We start from the raw sequence: 17,428 nt of genomic DNA on the forward strand, positions 1-17,428 counted from the left end.
ATCGCCATGACAACAATACGATGGGGCTTTGAACAGGACATGGGGGGCAGCCTTTGTGACAGTTAACATGGGTTTTTGTTGAACAGGATAAGGAAAACTCAGTGGGTAATGCTCTGTTGTGAGGAGCCACTTAGCTATACAGAACTAACTGTCCACATCAAAATTGACCCAACCAAAACACAACCTAGAAAGAAGAAAGAAAGAAGAAAGAAAGAAAGAAAGAAAGAAAGAAAGAAAGAAAGAAAGAGAAAAAGAAAAAGAAAGAAAGAAGAAAATAATGTTGCAAGTATAATTTATTCAGGACTAATTCTTTAATTCTCCATTGTGGTCAGTTAGGCTCAACATCTGGTGGTCATGAAATCACAGTATCATGTTAGTATGGAAAAGAGAATAAAGAACTTTGCCTTGCCTTTTTAACTTCACATGGATGTGGGACACCCAGAAATGCGTACTTTTCCCAAAAAGGTGTTGGCACATTCTCTTTTCTAGAGGAAAAATACTTGTTTTCTGCACCTTTTAAATTTTATTTGCATTTTCCTACTTGTAAGGCAGGTGATGAAGGTGAATTATTATGGAGTTGTGGGGACTTTTTCAATAGCTTTTACGTATTTGCTTCTAGAAAGAGGAGTTGCTGCAAACACAAGGTGAGGATTCTAAGCTCAGGTGTAGCACCATTCTTTTGTGTAACTCAGAGCGGGAGCTCAGAGGCAGACGTTCAATATATATTTAACAACACTTTCCCACTACTGGCTTCACTTAGGAGACTAAAATTATCATGCCTTTCTAAAAACAAGGACACCAAAGAAGTCACAATCTGATGAGACTCATTCTTTGTCTTTACCTGAGCGACCACCTAAGGACACAGGGCTTTTAAAATAGTGAGGAGAATCCTTTGTTCTCTCAGGTTCCATTTAAAGGGAAAGTGGGTCGAAGGGCTTCCCCAGGGAGGGGAGAAAAAAAAAAACCCAAGGAGCCAAACACCCAGGAGTAAGAGATTTCACTCCCACTACTGTTCCCACCCTCCCAAAGAAGTTAATTAATTCTATTTTAGGGATGTTTATGGGGGGGGGGGGCTGAGGTGGGGGGCACTCAGGCAGCCCATTCTCTGCCACCATAATCTCATTCTCAAATGTGGCTCAGACCATCTCTCCTCCCTGACACCATGGGGGGTGATGGACCGCTGAGATCCTCTCTCCAGCCTGGGCAACAGAGCCAGCTCCCTTAGCATTTGTGCTCCCCCCCCCCCCAAAAAAAAGGTGTGTCCCAGCCCGAGTGCGAAGTTGGGCATTTAGACCTGAAAAGCACAATTAGAGCCATTCAAAGGAGCAAGTTACAGTACCTTAAGAAGTCTGACAGATGGGAGAAAGGCTGCGTGGCACAGCTTCCGGATGGTCCAGTTTAGGGGACGAGGAGCATCAGTTTGATTCATGACCCCTTCCAAATTCCACCGGGAAAACCAAAAACTGCACACCTGAGCAATGCCTAGAAAATGAACGGTCCCCCACGGCCTTGGCATCCCATGGTCACCTCCACACCTGCAAATTCCATCAGGGCAGAGGCTCCCTGGAACTTGGGAGACTAGTCAAGTGGCGGTGCCTGAGCCACTGAACCTTCTTAAGCAAGCCACCTCCCCTCTCCCTGCAGCCGTGCTCGTGCATACCAAATGTGGCTGAATGGAGGCACCCTGCCTGCTGCTTCGGGGAGGGGATGCACGGTTTTGAAGGAGAAGGACAGCCTGCACGGAACAGCCTGTGGTCGCAGGCACAGCAGCCCGCTCCGAGTGCGCGCTCCCTCTCCGCCTCTCCTCCCAGGAAACGTTGGGGGAGAACCCGGGCCATTTGCTCCGCTCGCCGGCTTTTGGGGAGGCGGGGGGAGCCAGGAGGAGAGCGAGAGGGGAAAAATCAATAAAGCCAGAACAACGAGGAACTTGCACTTTTCTTGCACAAAGCATCTTTGAGGGGCTGGAAACTGGCACGAGGGGAGGGGCTAGGACGCAGAGGGAGAAGGGCTGCCTCCAGATGACAAGATAAACACTTGCCTTTCCATCTACGTGACCTAATGAATCGAGAGCTGCTGCACAACGGGTCTACAGTAAAAGGGATCTCGGTCGTGTTCTGGGCTTTTGATTAGCCGTGATGGAGGGTCCTCGCCCCGATGTACACGTTACATAGGTGACCGATGGGCCGACTGGCAGGGAGAAGCAAACTCCCACCCCGCCACTGGGAGCGGCGACTTCTTCCTTTCGTGGAAAGCAGTGCGAACTAGTGTGTGTGTGGCTTACCTTGTAGAAATGGCAGTTTCTAAACTGGGGCTTATATCTTCCTGGAAAGCCACTTGATACTCTTTCTCGGCAGCAAAAATTTAACCCTCGGGGTGCCACGCAGGATGCTTTCCATGAAAGATCCAGTTTCCTCAAGTGGGGATACCCACCCACCCCCAACATTTTCTAAGGATGGCTTTCAGAGAGAGGCTGAGTTAGCATGATTCGGGTTCCCGTGGTGACAGAGAATAAAGGAGAACTGTCAATGTGAAGGTAGAAATTGGATAATTTCACTTCAAGTGGCAAAGTTCTGGTGGTTGGGAAGAGGACTGTTCATGTCACAACAGAATGTGACATCCCACCCCTCTCCCCCACCAGGGATCAGACCTAGGCGGGTGCATTTGACCCCTGGCTGCCCAGGAGAATCCCCACACCCTTACAGCAATGCCATCAGAGGTATTTTTCCTAAGCCCCTCCCTGTGACTATACTGATTTTCCATTTCTAATTACCTTGAGGAGGTCAGTAAATCCTAGCTCCGTGGTTTATACGCATTCTGAAGCAGAATCAGGAAAGGGGAGAGCAGATGTGACACTCTGGGACCCTGCTGTAATGCAGACCTGGGGACAACTTGAATCCTCCCCCTGGGGTGTAATAACTGCCTGACATGCTGCATTACAACACTATTTCCCTCACAACGGTCCCGTGTTAGAGAACTAAGGACACTTGCAGAAAATCTCATCTGTTGGCGGAATCCAGACCACGGACTTGCCTTGTAGACAACTCAATGTTTGATTATCTTCTCTTCAACAATATCACTTTAACAGATTCTCCCCCACCCCCTCCCTCCAATGGTTGGTTCATTTTCTGTCACCATTCTATTTCCACAAAGGAATAACAATCGCTTTAAAATAATAATGGCTATGGGATCCCTGGGTGGCGCAGCGGTTTGGTGCCTGCCTTTGGCCCAGGGCGTGATCCTGGAGACCCGGGATCGAATCCCACATCGGGCTCCTGGTGCATGGAGCCTGCTTCTTCCTCTGCCTGTGTCTCTGCCTCTCTCTCTATCTGTGTGACTATCATAAATAAATAAAAATTAAAAAAAATAATAATAATAACGGCTAACATGCACGCTGATATCAGGCCTTGTGGTGGGCACTCTAAATGCATTACCAGAGCTCGTGTCAACAGCATCTTGTCAGGTAGATACCATGGTCAGCATCAGGTTGCTTACCAAGGTTAAGCAACTAAGAACTTGAGAAATTAGTAGCAGAACTAAAACACATTAACTAGTAAAACCAGAATTTGGAGTGAAATCAGTCTATTAAACCACAGAGACAAGCATTCTCTTCTTTCTTTCATGATTCAGGGGACCCAGCAATAAAGCCAGTGTCTCAGGTTTTCTGGTGACTCTACTATGTAAAAGCTGAGCTAGAAAGCCCTCAAAGAAGAAATGTTCAATATTTCCTTGTTGTGCCGTTGATGCAGTATTAAGCAACGTGAATTCTAGAATCAGGCTGCATGGTTCAAATTCTAATTCTGGGCCTGACCCGGGGCAAGCTATTCAGCTACTCTGTGCTTTTGAGTCTTCGTCTGTAAACGGAGATACAAATGATACCACACACCTAAGGTTATCGTGAAGACCGACTGAGCTACTATCAGCCAAGCACTCAGAACAATGCCCGGCACAGACTAAGTCCCTTGCACCACGATTGATCTTCTAGGCAGCTTCTGTTGAAGTTGAAGTGGGAACTCGCTGATCGTTACCATTCGGTATGCACAAGTGTGTGCACTCCTAGGACCAGATAATGAAGCTGAGCAAGACAGATTTAATCTGAATGTTTCCAAGGAATTACTGTGAGCTTGACAAATGGGGTAAAGAGGAAGGTGGGAGCCTACGAGGTCAGTATGGGTCTCCTCACGCTATCCTGCAGCGTGGTATTCGGCAGATTGCCAAGATGTTGCCTTCAGTGAAGCTCCAAGGCTCCAGGCTCTCAGAGTTTTTAAATGCCATATGGTGGTTCCCTTGTAGTTGTCAGAAGTTCACCCCAAGAAAATGCTGAAACATGCAGTTACCTTTCCCCAGGCCCCTCATTGTTCCAAACCGTGAAGGAACCCCACAAAAAAATGCCAGCATCATTCTGAAAACACAAAACCTTTGATCCTCCTGGCCCCTTTCATTTTTAGCGAATAACTTTAGTCAAAGAGAATAGGTAGGAACCCTGCAGAACAGGGAAGGAGGAGGATTCTCAGCCCTCTCTAATGGCAATTAGAGAGAAGCACAGGACCTCTGGAGGATTGCCTTGGAGACTACACTGCAAGAGAGGTATAGATCAAAGAGGGAGGGCAGGGTGAGAGAGGAGCTTTTTCTTCCAATGTTGGAGTCCTTGGTGCCAGAATCATCTGCTATCAAAACGTCTCAAGCAGTGTATTCAGAGCCCTGCCCACCCCCCATCAAGAAATGAAATTTTCACATGGAATGATATTTTCTCCTGGGTTTGAGAGAGAAGTCTAATGAGGAAAGAGCCAAGAGGACCAAGTTCAGCTCTGGATGTCAGCATATCATAAATCCAAAATGCTTGCTTACCAATGTTATGGATGTGGATGTTTATAAATCTACAGAACAAATTCGAGCAGGCTTAAAAATCTGACACAACCGCAGTAGCTTTCAGGATCCTAACAAATAGCAAACCCATCACAGCAAACCTCTGCACTCTGAAGTCTGCCTTTACACAAACTAATTCTCTTTCACGCTACATAAGCCCGCTTCCCAATGATCATCTTTGCATATTATTTCCTATGTAAATGATGCTAAATTTAAGAATCATGGTAAGATGAGTTGTCTCATTGCTGACAATGAGCCACAGTATAGACATTCTGCATTCTTTCCTTTTGAAAACCGAGTTCTTTCTCTCTAAAAAAAATCAAATAAAAACCAAACAACTCATGGTACCCTCAATGTACCACTTTGCACACGGTCTTCCTTTACACTCTTTAACTATAAAAGGGGCTAGCGTATGAAAACCTAAGACAACAGGAAGGAAAAGACACAGTGTCCAGGGAGTTCAGTGTTCCAAAGCTCCCTGCTGACATGTGTTTCCAATACCCAGCATGCAAAAAAAAAAAAAAAAAAAAAAAAAAAAAAAAAAAGGGCAGTCCCTGTGGCTCAGCGGTTTGGTGCTGTCTTCACTCCAGGGCGTGATCCTGGAGGCCCAGGGATCAAGTCCCACATTGGGCTCCTTGCGTGGAGCCTGCTTCTCCCTCTGCCTGTGTCTCTGCCTCTGTCTCTCATGAATAAATAAAATCTTTTAAAAAAAAAGTCCAATGTAATTTTCCACGGTATAACATTGAAATTCACAGGTATCTGGACATTAGCTGAATAGCTATTTTCAGGCTCTAACAATGAATATAACATACATTAAGTGCAGAAAGGTAACATGCAAGCATCCAAGGGAAATCTTGGATGGTAGTCTTTATAGAGAACTTCATTTGCCACAATATTTTGTAAGCTCAATGTTACCTTCCTGCTTGCTTTGTGACTGGCCTCAGCTACTAGCTTTGCTGCCTTTGATAATCCACCTTTTTTTTTTTTTATCAGAAAACCATTCATGTTGTGAACTCCAACAATTTAACATTCTTGTAAAGAAAAAAATCCTTTTCCCATTTCTTCCCTTAAACTACACTCAAATACAGCTATAGTATTGTTAGGAATTTCTAGATGCTTCTACAATATTTTCCAAAACAGCAAATATCGTTATAGATTTCATTGATCCTGAAGAGTCCTTAACTTACTTCCAAATATATATACTTCCTATATATATAGGTGAAATAACTTTTTTTCTACTGAAGGTATTTTTCCTTTTGGCATCTTTTATAGGTAATAGATTCTAAAATACATCATAATCTATTAAAATAAATTACTTGCATTTATAGCTTTGATGGCATTTATTCTGTGTAAAATGACAAGATCTCAGAATTAGAATTGTTGCCTTCTCCATTTCCCCCAGTAGTGAGATCTCACCCCACTTCCTTGACTGCTGTCCACTCTGCATGGACACTGGCAGGGCCAGGGAGTGAGTGCAGTTCTGCGGCAGCCCATTTCATGGTTAGACAGCTCTGGTTGGCAGAAAGTCCCTCCCTGTAACTTCCAAGGAGTTTCTCTTCCAGAGAATGGCTGTCCAAATGTACAGATAGACCACAAACTCCCCCTAAATCTCCTCTCCGCACTCAAAATCTTTGACTTTTACTCCTTTTCACATGATGGAGTACAGTTATTGAGAAACCCTTTTTGGGTGACACTCTATATTACATTATCAAGGTATTTTAAATAACATAGTGTCTCATCCTCTTAAATTCCTTGAATTACTTCTCATGAAGATCCTTTAGAGAGCTTTAAATAACAGCTGATAGACAAATAGACACATGTGCACTCTTCTCCCAACCCCCAAAGTGAGGGTGCCAAACAGAACATCTGCTGCAAAGTGGCCTCCATGGTTTCTGAAGCCTGAAATGTTGTGTGTAATTTAGTTTTTAGATCCTGACTCACCAGGGAGGTTGTGGTAAGCCATGGCTAATGAGAAGCCCATGCCTATATCAAGGCATGAGTAGAGATTGGACCACCTGTGCTTCCTCCTCTGTATCTTTCTCTGCCCACTTTGGGGTCAGACAGACTCATTTCAAATTCAAGTCCCCCTTTTATGAGCTGTATGGCCTTGGGCCAGTTACTCAACCACTCAGCCATAATTTCAATGTTGTAGAATAGGGTCTATGGTAGTTTCTACCTTGAGGTCTTTGTGAAGATAAAACATCAGCATGATGCATATGTAGTAAACATACATTTAAGTAGAATTATGTTATGATGATGACTGTTATTTCTTTCTCTTTTTTTTTAATTTTTATTTATTTATGATAGTCACAGAGAGAAAGAGAGGCAGAGACATAGGCAGAGGGAGAAGCAGGCTCCATGCACCGGGAGCCCGACGTGGGATTCGATCCTGGGTCTCCAGGATCGCGCCCTGGGCCAAAGGCAGGCGCCAAACCGCTGCGCCATCCAGGGATCCCTGTTATTTCTTTCATTGACATCATTGGCATGGTGCTTAAGAGCACAAGCCATACAGCCAATGACCTAGATTTGAACACCCTTTCAGCATTTACATGTAGCTTTGAAAAGTTTAACCTCACCGCACTTTAGTTACTTCATCTACAAACCAGGGATAGTTCTACTACCTAGGTCACAGGAATAGTGCAAAGTTGATTAGCTAGTATATACAGAGCCCTTAAAAGAGAAACCAGCCCATGGTGAAAGTTCAAAAAATTTTAGTAATTGAAACTACCAATATAGAGTCATACATACTATCTTTCCCAAAGCTATTGCTCTAGGAAAAACAAAGTAGAACACAACATCTTCATGCCCTCCTCTGCTTCCTCTAGGAAGAAGATAAGCTTCAAAGAACACAAGAGAGGAGAAGCACATGGGGCTTTTCTTATGGTTTTCCCCTCTGTAGCTGAGGGGATCCTATATTCCATTAATAGAGTACAAAGCTTTAATATAAAAATGTATTACTTTGGGAAAACCCTAAGGTATACAAAAAGCTTCCATCTCACCAAAAATAGAAACCCTACACACACATACAAAATGTATAACAAATATTCAAAGGCCAAAAGCTAAAATACATCCCCAGTCAAGCTTTGAAAATCTAAAGCTTCCATTTACAAAGGGGATAATTTTTTGTACGATTCTGGAATTTTAATGAGTCCATGGAGGCTTGTTAAAAATATAAGAATTTGAGAGATATATTTCTAAACCACTTAATATATGCCTTTTTCTAATCTGCAATGTTATTCATTAGCATAGATGTTCTCTCTCTGAGCCTACACCCCTCTCTCTCTCACACACACATGCTCATGTGCACATAAACATATGTATACACACAGAATATAGGTATTTTAGATAATTTTCCATTATGAAACCAAGAATCTGACCAACTTGGTAAAGAACTCATGAATACCTTTTAGGAAAGGGATTTTAAGCCTTAAGTCTCCAATTACTGTTTGAATAAATCGTGTGAATTGGAAGAAAGCTCAGCATTTCATTATTCATGGTACAGCAGTGTAAGTCAGATCCTTTGGTCAATGGATGCTCAAGACACAAGTTCAAGCTCAACCCGCACATATAACTTTCTCAAACACCATCTAACTCCCACCTATGCGAGCTGAGAGCTGGCCCCAGCCACACACCCCTTTCTGCTTCTGGGCTTCTGACACAAATGGCTAGTATTGGGTTGAACCATGAGGTGCACTCAACCTGGGAAACAGACACATGCTGTGATTTGGAAAATTCTCAGCGTGGTAGCTCTGCTTGGTTGAGGATTTTAATGAAGAAAGCTAATGTAAACTGCACTTGCCATCTATTTTGATCATCTTTCCACAAAATACATGACTGTTAATTTACTCTGATATCATTTTAACAACTGTGAGCCTTTCTTTTTCTTTTTTTTTTCTTTGACTAACAGTAGTGGGAGGAATTACATGACTTTAGATTTTCAGAGAGGTTGATCCAGTTCTTGTTTTGTTTTCTCTCCTGAGGAGGCATGACATCAACACAAACAACATGGATTTTGAAATCAAAAGAACTGGGTTTGAATCCACATTACGTCACTGCCCAAGTCAAATAACCTTTAGGAAGATTCATCTTAAAAATAGTAGCTAGGGATCCCTGGGTGGCGGCGCAGCGGTTTGGCACCCGCCTTTGGCCCGGGGCGCGATCCTGGAGACCCAGGATCGAATCCCACGTCTGGCTCCCGGTGCATGGAGCCTGCTTCTCCCTCTGCCTGTGTCTCTGCCTCTCTCTCTCTCTCTGTGACTATCATAAATAAATAAAATAAATCTTTAAAAAAATAGTAGCTAATTAAAACAATGTTAAGATGATGATTAGAAACTTTGAACGTATATCATATGTGCTAAAATGTGCTAAACCTTCTAAAAGCATAGTTCTTTTAATTCTTATGACAAACCTATTTTGTTTGCAAATTAACTTTTGCAGCATGATTATTTTCACATTCTTAGTTTGGGTAATAGATGAGATAATAATCTCAGGGAATCATAGACTCAAAGAGGTTAGTTAAACTTGCAGGTCCCATGGTTGGTAAACGGACTTGATCCAGGTCTACCATTCTGCACTGTGTGCATTGGATTCTATAGTCTGTTTTCTTATCTACTACCATAATGCTGTTGCCATTTAAAAAAAAGGGGGGGGGAACAAAGGCTTACACAAGTTTCCTGTCCTTTCCAAAAGTAAGGTAGTATTCGATCACTAAAACAATGTGGAAAAAATGAGAAGCCTTAAGTGGATCTAACCTTAACATCAAAATCCTACAGAGCACAGAAGTACCCAGGGTCTCCCCATGGCTCTGGATTTCCACACTCCCCTACTCCCCAGTTTCATCTGACTGGGGCAGCCTGCCCTGGGCCAGAAGCTCAGACCTCTTGCCAAGACAAAGATTTACCCTTCCTCATTAAGTATGCCAATATATAATACAAGTGCCTGGGACACGGTATTTATTAAGTGGAAAAACAAATGTTCTGAAGGACTCACCGGATTTTTTACAAATAGGAGTTAAATTCTTTATACAGACAAATGCATTTAATTATCACTACTATCCTACTTTTATACCCACCTGCATCTTCAAGATGAGGAAACAGACACAGAAAGTTTAAATACTTGTCCAAGTTCACACAGTAAGTTTCAGAGCCATGGTTTTAATTCAAATATAAACTCTTGATATACTGTACACTGCCTTAGAATATACAAATGAAAAATAAAATCTATTTTTAAGGCAGCTGAATTAGTTTCAGATACTCCAGTTAGGTATCTTATAAAACCACAGTCTATCATTCTTCATGACTGAAAGACCATATTCTCAAATACTTATTAGGGCAATAGGAGGTTGCCATCACACAAAAGAAGCACTTGGCCAAGACACTCAATAACTATCAGGTAAATATCAAAGGTATCTGTGTAACCATATATATAAACAAAACTAGGATGATTATTCAAGGTTACTTGACCTTCATATAAAACATGCAAAACATTTGGGGAGAAAAATATTATCAAAGCCCTACTACTGACCTGAAGCTGCTAAGTTTTAAAATGAAGGCACCAAAGAACTTGATCTAAAAATAGCTTCTCAATTGGCTAATAAATCAGATTCTGACTGCTGTTATTCTAAATCCAGCCAAAACCAGCCATAGGAACCTAAAGGATACATATGCTGGGATAAGGTATCTGGCTCACTGCACTGGGAACCCCACGCAGGGAGCCTTCTCCAACAAGAAACTGGACAGATTAATACACGGAAGATTACAATGTTCTATAGTACTTGACATTATCCCAAAGGGGAAATCTTGAGAAATTATTGTCTTGGGAAATAATAGGTAGATAAAGCTTTAATGTATTTTTTTCCTTGCATTTTAATCAAATTCTTTGCAAGTAAACTGCTGGCTACAGATGAGAGAATCATCAGTTCTGTTTTATGGAAATATCCAAGATTAAAACATAACAAGTCACTCTCATAAATAAAACTATCTATTTCTCCCTACAGAGTTAAGACATCCCTGTTGCAGCTCTCGTTTAAATTCTTTTTACTAATCAGAATTTTTAACTATTTAATTATTTGGCTTATTTTTGGTCTTCATCTCCTTCATGAATGTGATTTCCATTAGGGCAATTATCACCTGTATCTTGAGTCTACGGAACATCTAGAAAATGATAGAAACTCAACCAAAATTCAGTGATTGTAGAATGAATAAATGAGGCATGAATGACCCAGACAGGTTGTTGTATCCTTTCTTTCAAGTTATTTAAAGCTACTACCCTACCCCCCTAATTCCTAATGCTTATCTGCAAACCAGTTTGAACACTTATCAGCTTTTCAGTGCCTTTCTATTCCTCCAAATCTTAACTCCATTACCTTAAAAGTCTAAGAATTGCTCATTAGATAACAAAAAATTCACAAAAGGAAGATGTTCTTAGATTTTAACTTAAGAGTAGAGACGATGCTCTCAACACAGAGAAATTTGGGAAAGAAAGCAAAAGAAGAAAAAAGTATGGATGTTAGAACTTCGATCTGAAAATAACTCACACTAGAGAATCTATCAATAACCTCTTGTGGTAAAATGTTCTCAAACATTTGTGCCCATTCTCAACAAGTGCCCATGATGGCAATTCATGAAGGGCTTAACCTAATGTCAGAAAATGCCTTTATGAAGGCAATTCTCTGCCTTATATGAAGACAAATCTCCTTTTCAAGGAAGGGAAGACTGACCTACACATCCACAGTACTATTTAGACTCATAATGACAATAAATCCAGGGACTGATGCTCATGCCTCATGAAGTGGTTTAACAAACAGATTCTGATTTGTTACCGGTAATGATGCTCAAGTATGGGTAAATCAGGTGTTACTATTAACCTCGCTTTACAGAGGAGCCAACTGAGAATCAGAAAATGTAATGACTTGTCTGAAGTCTCCAGGCTCAGTAATCTCATTCTTTTCATTTGCTCAGAGCCTCCCTCTTCATCTAGAGTTAAGTTTTGGGATGAACCACTGGCTGAATATTCTTGCAGAATATATTCCTTAAAACAAAATACAGCATATACAGCAGCATGGATCAATCTTAAAATCCTGCTGAAATTCTAGAATACTTAAAGTCATACTAAAATCACACTGAACAACAGTGACAGAAAGCAGAGCAGGGGTCACCAGGAATTATTTGGGGGAGGATGGAACTGACTGCAGAGGGACATGAGGAACTTTTTAGGGTGATGGAAATAGTCTATCTTGAATGCAATGGCAATTACTCAAATGTACATAATTGCTGCAATTTAGCAAACTATACAATCAAACTGTGAATTTTTTGTATTTAAAAAAGCTAGGGAAACCATTTCCTGCTTTTTTTTTCCTGATTGTGAAAGAAATTTTCAATACAGAAAATTTTAAAAAGTCATATAGAGAAATAAAAATTATCTATAATTCTGTTGCATAACCAATGGTGAGATTTTTTTTTTGAAATTCCATTCGATATTTTAGGAATCATCCTATACCTATAGCTTAATAAGATTATCATATTATGAATTAATCTCCATGTTACTGAGTATCCTGATTTTCCAGAATTCTATGTGTTATTTACTGCAAGATAATCAGCCTGCTTCCATTTTTATTGTTTTAAATAATGGTATTATGAAAATACTTAATCATACTTTTTAAAAAATATTTTATTTATTTATTCATGAGAGAGAGAGAGAGAGAGAGAGAGGCAGAGACACAGGCAGGGGGAGAAGCAGGCTCCATGCAGGGAGACTGATGTAGAACTCCAGGATCACGCCCTGCCCCGAAGGTAGGCGCTAAACCGCTGAGCCACCCAGGGATCCCGGAACATACATTTTTGTACCCATTTCTGATTATTTCCTTAAGATACAACTTAGGATGAAGGATAATTGGCTCATAAGTCATGAAAATTTTTTCAGGTTCTTGAGAGGTATCTCCAAATTGCTATCCAGAAATGTACCGTTTTACATGCCCCTCAGCAATATATATAAAAAAATAGCCCCTATTACTAAATCATTGACAAAACTAGTCATATCATTAATTTAAATTAACTTTTGGCCAAGTTGATCATAGAAAGAGAAACATCGTACATTTATTTGGTAACTTATAAAGCTCCATCTTTCCTGTGGCCATTTATAATTCTTCTAGTAAATGGCTTCCTATATTAGTGTTTTATTTTTCTTATGAATTCATAACCATTCTTTTATACTAAGGGTATTAATTCATTGTCATATGAGTTACTAGTATTTTTACAGTTTTCCATTTGACTCTTTCTTTGTTATAAGAAATTTTTAACATTTATACATTCTAATCTAGCAGTAATTTCCTTTGTAGCTCCCACTATAGATGGTATGCTAACGGCAGGCCATTGCTGACTCAGGCTCAGATCAACACCTATTCACAGCTGTTCTGTGGTCAGTTATCGCACCAACACCATCTTTGCTCCATTCTCCTTCCTTCATGACCTCATTATTTTGCCTACTACCTATGAAAACATGTGCATGTGTGTGTGTCTATCACAATTTTTCTCCCTCTCTTTCATTATATTTTAAATATTTTGACTAAAATTTCCTTGCTGATACTTAACCAAACTGCAATCCTCTATTACTCTTTTTATTATAGGCCCATCCAAATGGTGTGATAAAATTCCTTAAACAGCAACTGTGAATACAGGGATCTTCTGTTCCATGATATAATCTACAATCTGTTCTAAATCAGGCCTGTCACTTCATATTTTCAAATATTATTAAGGGCTTTTTCTTTCTCACAAACATTATCTCCATAGAGTAAAGAATCCAACTGCCTTGGAATCTCTATCATCAGTCCCTGATAGATGCAATCCTGCAGTATTCAATGTGGCAGTGATCTTTACCACAAAATGTATGGGAAGAATCAATGAGTGAATTGAATGCTATCTTACTAGCCAGCCACTGAATAAATGAATCTAAGCCACTAGAGACTTTGAAGATCAGAGCCAATACCTTGAACTAAGCTCTCTGGACTGTAGCCAGAAAACTGAGAACTTCTGTTTTTAGAGCTGTCACCCTGGCACCAAACCTGTTGGGGGAAAATCCAATTGAAAATACACTAAACCCTCACCATGTTAAAGGCGGGCAAGAGGCTAACAGATAAGGTATAAGTCAACAAAAGGAACTCATCATAAATATACTTTATAGGAGCATTCTTACCTAAACCCCAACATTCTGAAATTATTATGATAATCCTCAGGATCCTTTAATGACATGAGTGACTCCTCAAGCATTCATCTGGAGTCAAAACTTCTTTTTGGATTCAGAGGGACATCTTCTGTTGGCAGCTTGTCCATACATTGGACAGCAAATTCCCAGTCACCCCTCACCTCACTGTTCCCCTCTTTGCACAAATTCTGTCATCATTACCTCTAGTTCAATGAGGGGATAGGTCAGAGAGAAGTGTGCTAAGCAGAATCCATGGAGACTTGATTACATAGAATGGGTGTAGTATGGAGGCCAAAGCAGCTGGATTCTTCTCTATATGTACCACTAAGTAGCCATGTGAACTTTGTCAGGGCACCTCACTCCTCTGGGCCTCAGGACGATAGTATAAAGTAGGAGTGATGTTGATGCTCTGGTGAGTTCTTTCCAGAACTAACATTTTAGATTTTAAGACTAATGCCTTCCTAGATAGTTGCCATCCATTTTCAGGGTAGTACAAATAAAATGCTTCTAGCATTATCTATTAGCAGTAAGAAGTGAATATTGCCTAATATTTACCATAGAGTCCCTATAACAGAACATCTTAAGGAGCTAAATTCATCTTGAGAACTACATGGAATGAAATCACAGATATAGGGGCACCTGGGTGGCTGCCTTCAGCTCAGGTCATGATCCCGGGGTCCTGGCATCGAGTCCAGCATCTGGCCTTCCACGGGGAGCCTGCTTCTCCCTCTGCCTATGTCTCTGGCTCTCTCTCTCTCTCTCTCTCTCTCTGTGTCTCTCATTAATAAATAAAATATTTTTAAAAAATAAATCACAGATATAAACGGAGATTTTGTATCCTTCAAGAGTTTATGCTGTGAAACATCTGGACCAGATACACCTCAACATATGGTTATCTTTGGGCAAAAAAAAAAAGTATTAGAAAATTTTAGGTCTGCCTTATTTTTCTCAGTAGAATGACAAAGTGATGTGTCAAAGGCTATTAATATTTAATATAAATATTATTTATCATTTGCTGAGGAATTACATTAACATAGTTCTCTAGGCCTAGAATTTGATGCCATACTCTACTTAATCATGAATTTAAGATTTTTGCATATTTACGAAGACGATGTTTAAGAGTGATTTCATTAACTCTGACTGCAGTAATGGGATACGTTGGTGAATCCAACCAACTCCTTCTGAATTATATGCTATGTGTCCAGCACTATGCCAAGGTCTGAGGATAAAAAGAGTTTAAAATATAATCCACACAATGATGGAACACATAAGCACATTACTTGAGAAAACAAGAAGTTCACAGCACAGCAAATGCCAGATAAAAAGCCAGACTGGACAGAGCCTTCTAGATAAACCAAAAACACAAATTCTGTAACAACTGGCACAAGAAGGGTTAATCCTTTCACTCTTACTTTGGAGGAGTGGCTGAGTGTCACATGGGGAATGATCAAAGATTCCTAGGCCCAGCCCCTCCTCTACTGCCCCAAGTCATTCAGCCCCAACACCAAATATGGACACTCCACCTGATCACATGGAATTGTCACAGGTACCACCCAAGAAGGTAGTTTGGAGATAGGATTGGAACCTATTTCCTGGGATGTTTTGCTCTTCAACTCGGCTTCCCAACCCTATCCCTTAGTCTCCTTGAGAGAAGTTCTAATAAATGTATTATCCTCCTCCTGAGGACGTTTCCAGTCGAACAACATTCAAATGTCCATCATATAACTGGAACCAGGTAGATGCTCCTAGTTTTGCTCCTTAATCCAGGTCTGCATCAGGAGATGCACAAAATGCTGAAAGGAGTACAGGAGAGGGAGCACCTGTGGGTGGTCTCATGGTATGGAACACGGGAAGACATGCAACTTCTAAGCTATTACTGGGAACACAAGATTTTTGTCAATTCAGCCAGAGAAAGGAAGTCTAGATAGAACAGCCCTGGTAAAGGCAAGGAAGAGGGCCCACGGTGTCTTCTGAAGATAGAAAGTAGGTTTGTATGGCAAAAGAACAAGCTGGGGGTGGACGGTAATAGTCTGAACTAAGACACTTGAACTATACCCTTAAAGCAGATAGAGTGGGAAGTCTTGAGGTTCCAAAGCCTGGGAGGAAGTAAGTGTGATCAGAGTTGCAATTCAGAAAAGGACTCTAGTATCTGTGTAGACAATGGATCACAGAGGGGCATGACTAGAGGAAGGATAACAAATAGTAATTCATATTTTTTTGTGGTTGGTAACAAATTTTTCCTTAACTTCTAGGCTCAAAAGTAAAATTTTCTTAGAGTTAAGACCAACATAAAGCTCCAAGCATGCGCTTAAAAATGCAAAATTATTATGCTGTGACTGTTCCTTAAAACTAATACAAAAGTACTGAAATTCACACATAAGAAACAAGAAGAAAAGGATATTACTTCAAGGAAATAAAGATTAAGTGTCACCATTTTCACGGTTTAAGACAAGGACAAAAATCTATTCTGTTTGAGATAGATTCTTACTTGTTCTTGGTACAGGGGAGAAGCTAATGTTCTAATAAATATCAAGCAAACAGATTACCTTAAATACTTTAGTAAATAAGCTTACACTTGTCTGGGCATAACTAGAATGAAGAAATGATAACTGAGTTTTTAAGAATCATTAGTGGGATTATAGACAATATATTTGGCAATATTTGTGTCAACAAATTTAGGGAAATGGCTGAGCAGTTCCAATTATTCTAATCTTTTCTCAAAAAAAAAAAAAAAAAAAGATGGTTCTTCCCTTATTTCCCTTTAATTTTCCACATGGAATAACACATGACTTTGAGCTGTAATCCTCACCAGCTCCTTATTTTGATAGGTCACTGAAGGTTTCATATGTAAAGGATTCAAGACTTCTGCAAAATGTCCAAAAGGAAGCTTCAGGCTTAGATGATATTTTTCAACTATTACTTTTAGGAAGGCAACATTTTTCTATTATTTAGGTAGTTTAAGTAACTTTTTCAAGTAGAAATAGACAATGGAATTTTGGAAAGAAGAAGTAATCCCCCCTTATCCAAGATCCCCCATGTTCGCCTGAAACTGTGGATAGCACTGAACCATAGATGTATTATGTTTGTTCCTATATATACATACATATGATAAAATTTATAAATTGGACACAGTAAGAGATCAATGCTAACAAAATAGTAGCGTTATAACAATATACTGTAATAAACATTGTGTGAATATGGTTTTTATGTACTGTATTTTATATACTGTACATATCCTTCTTCTGATGATGTGAAATTACAAAATGCCTACATGATGAGATCAAGGGAAGGATGCAGGCATTGTGACGTCGCATTAGACCTCTGCTGACCTTCTGACACTATGGTGGCAAGAGGATTATCTGCTTCC

At 40.3% G+C, this 17,428-nt stretch overlaps 1 protein-coding gene across 23 annotated transcripts in view; it reads right to left on the reverse strand.

Annotated features, from left to right (window-relative positions):
• TRPM3 (transient receptor potential cation channel subfamily M member 3) overlaps positions 1-17,428 on the reverse strand; it is an 862,465-nt gene that overhangs the window by 484,278 nt on the left and 360,759 nt on the right. For 8 of the 23 annotated variants that reach the window (XM_072762534.1, XM_072762522.1, XM_072762515.1 and 5 more), the window contains exon 1: positions 1,340-5,392. The exons of 12 other annotated variants lie outside the window; for them this stretch is intronic. In XM_072762534.1, coding sequence (XP_072618635.1) covers positions 1,340-1,516 — 177 coding nt within the window. In that variant the 5' untranslated portion in view covers positions 1,517-5,392. Of the gene's footprint in view, positions 1-1,339; positions 5,393-17,428 lie in introns of those variants that run through there. 3 more of the 23 variants (XM_072762563.1, XM_072762559.1, XM_072762556.1) reach the window with 2 other exon arrangements.

This window comes from Vulpes vulpes, chromosome 1 (assembly GCF_048418805.1).
Source record: "Vulpes vulpes isolate BD-2025 chromosome 1, VulVul3, whole genome shotgun sequence".
Classification (NCBI taxonomy): Eukaryota; Metazoa; Chordata; class Mammalia; order Carnivora; family Canidae; genus Vulpes; species Vulpes vulpes.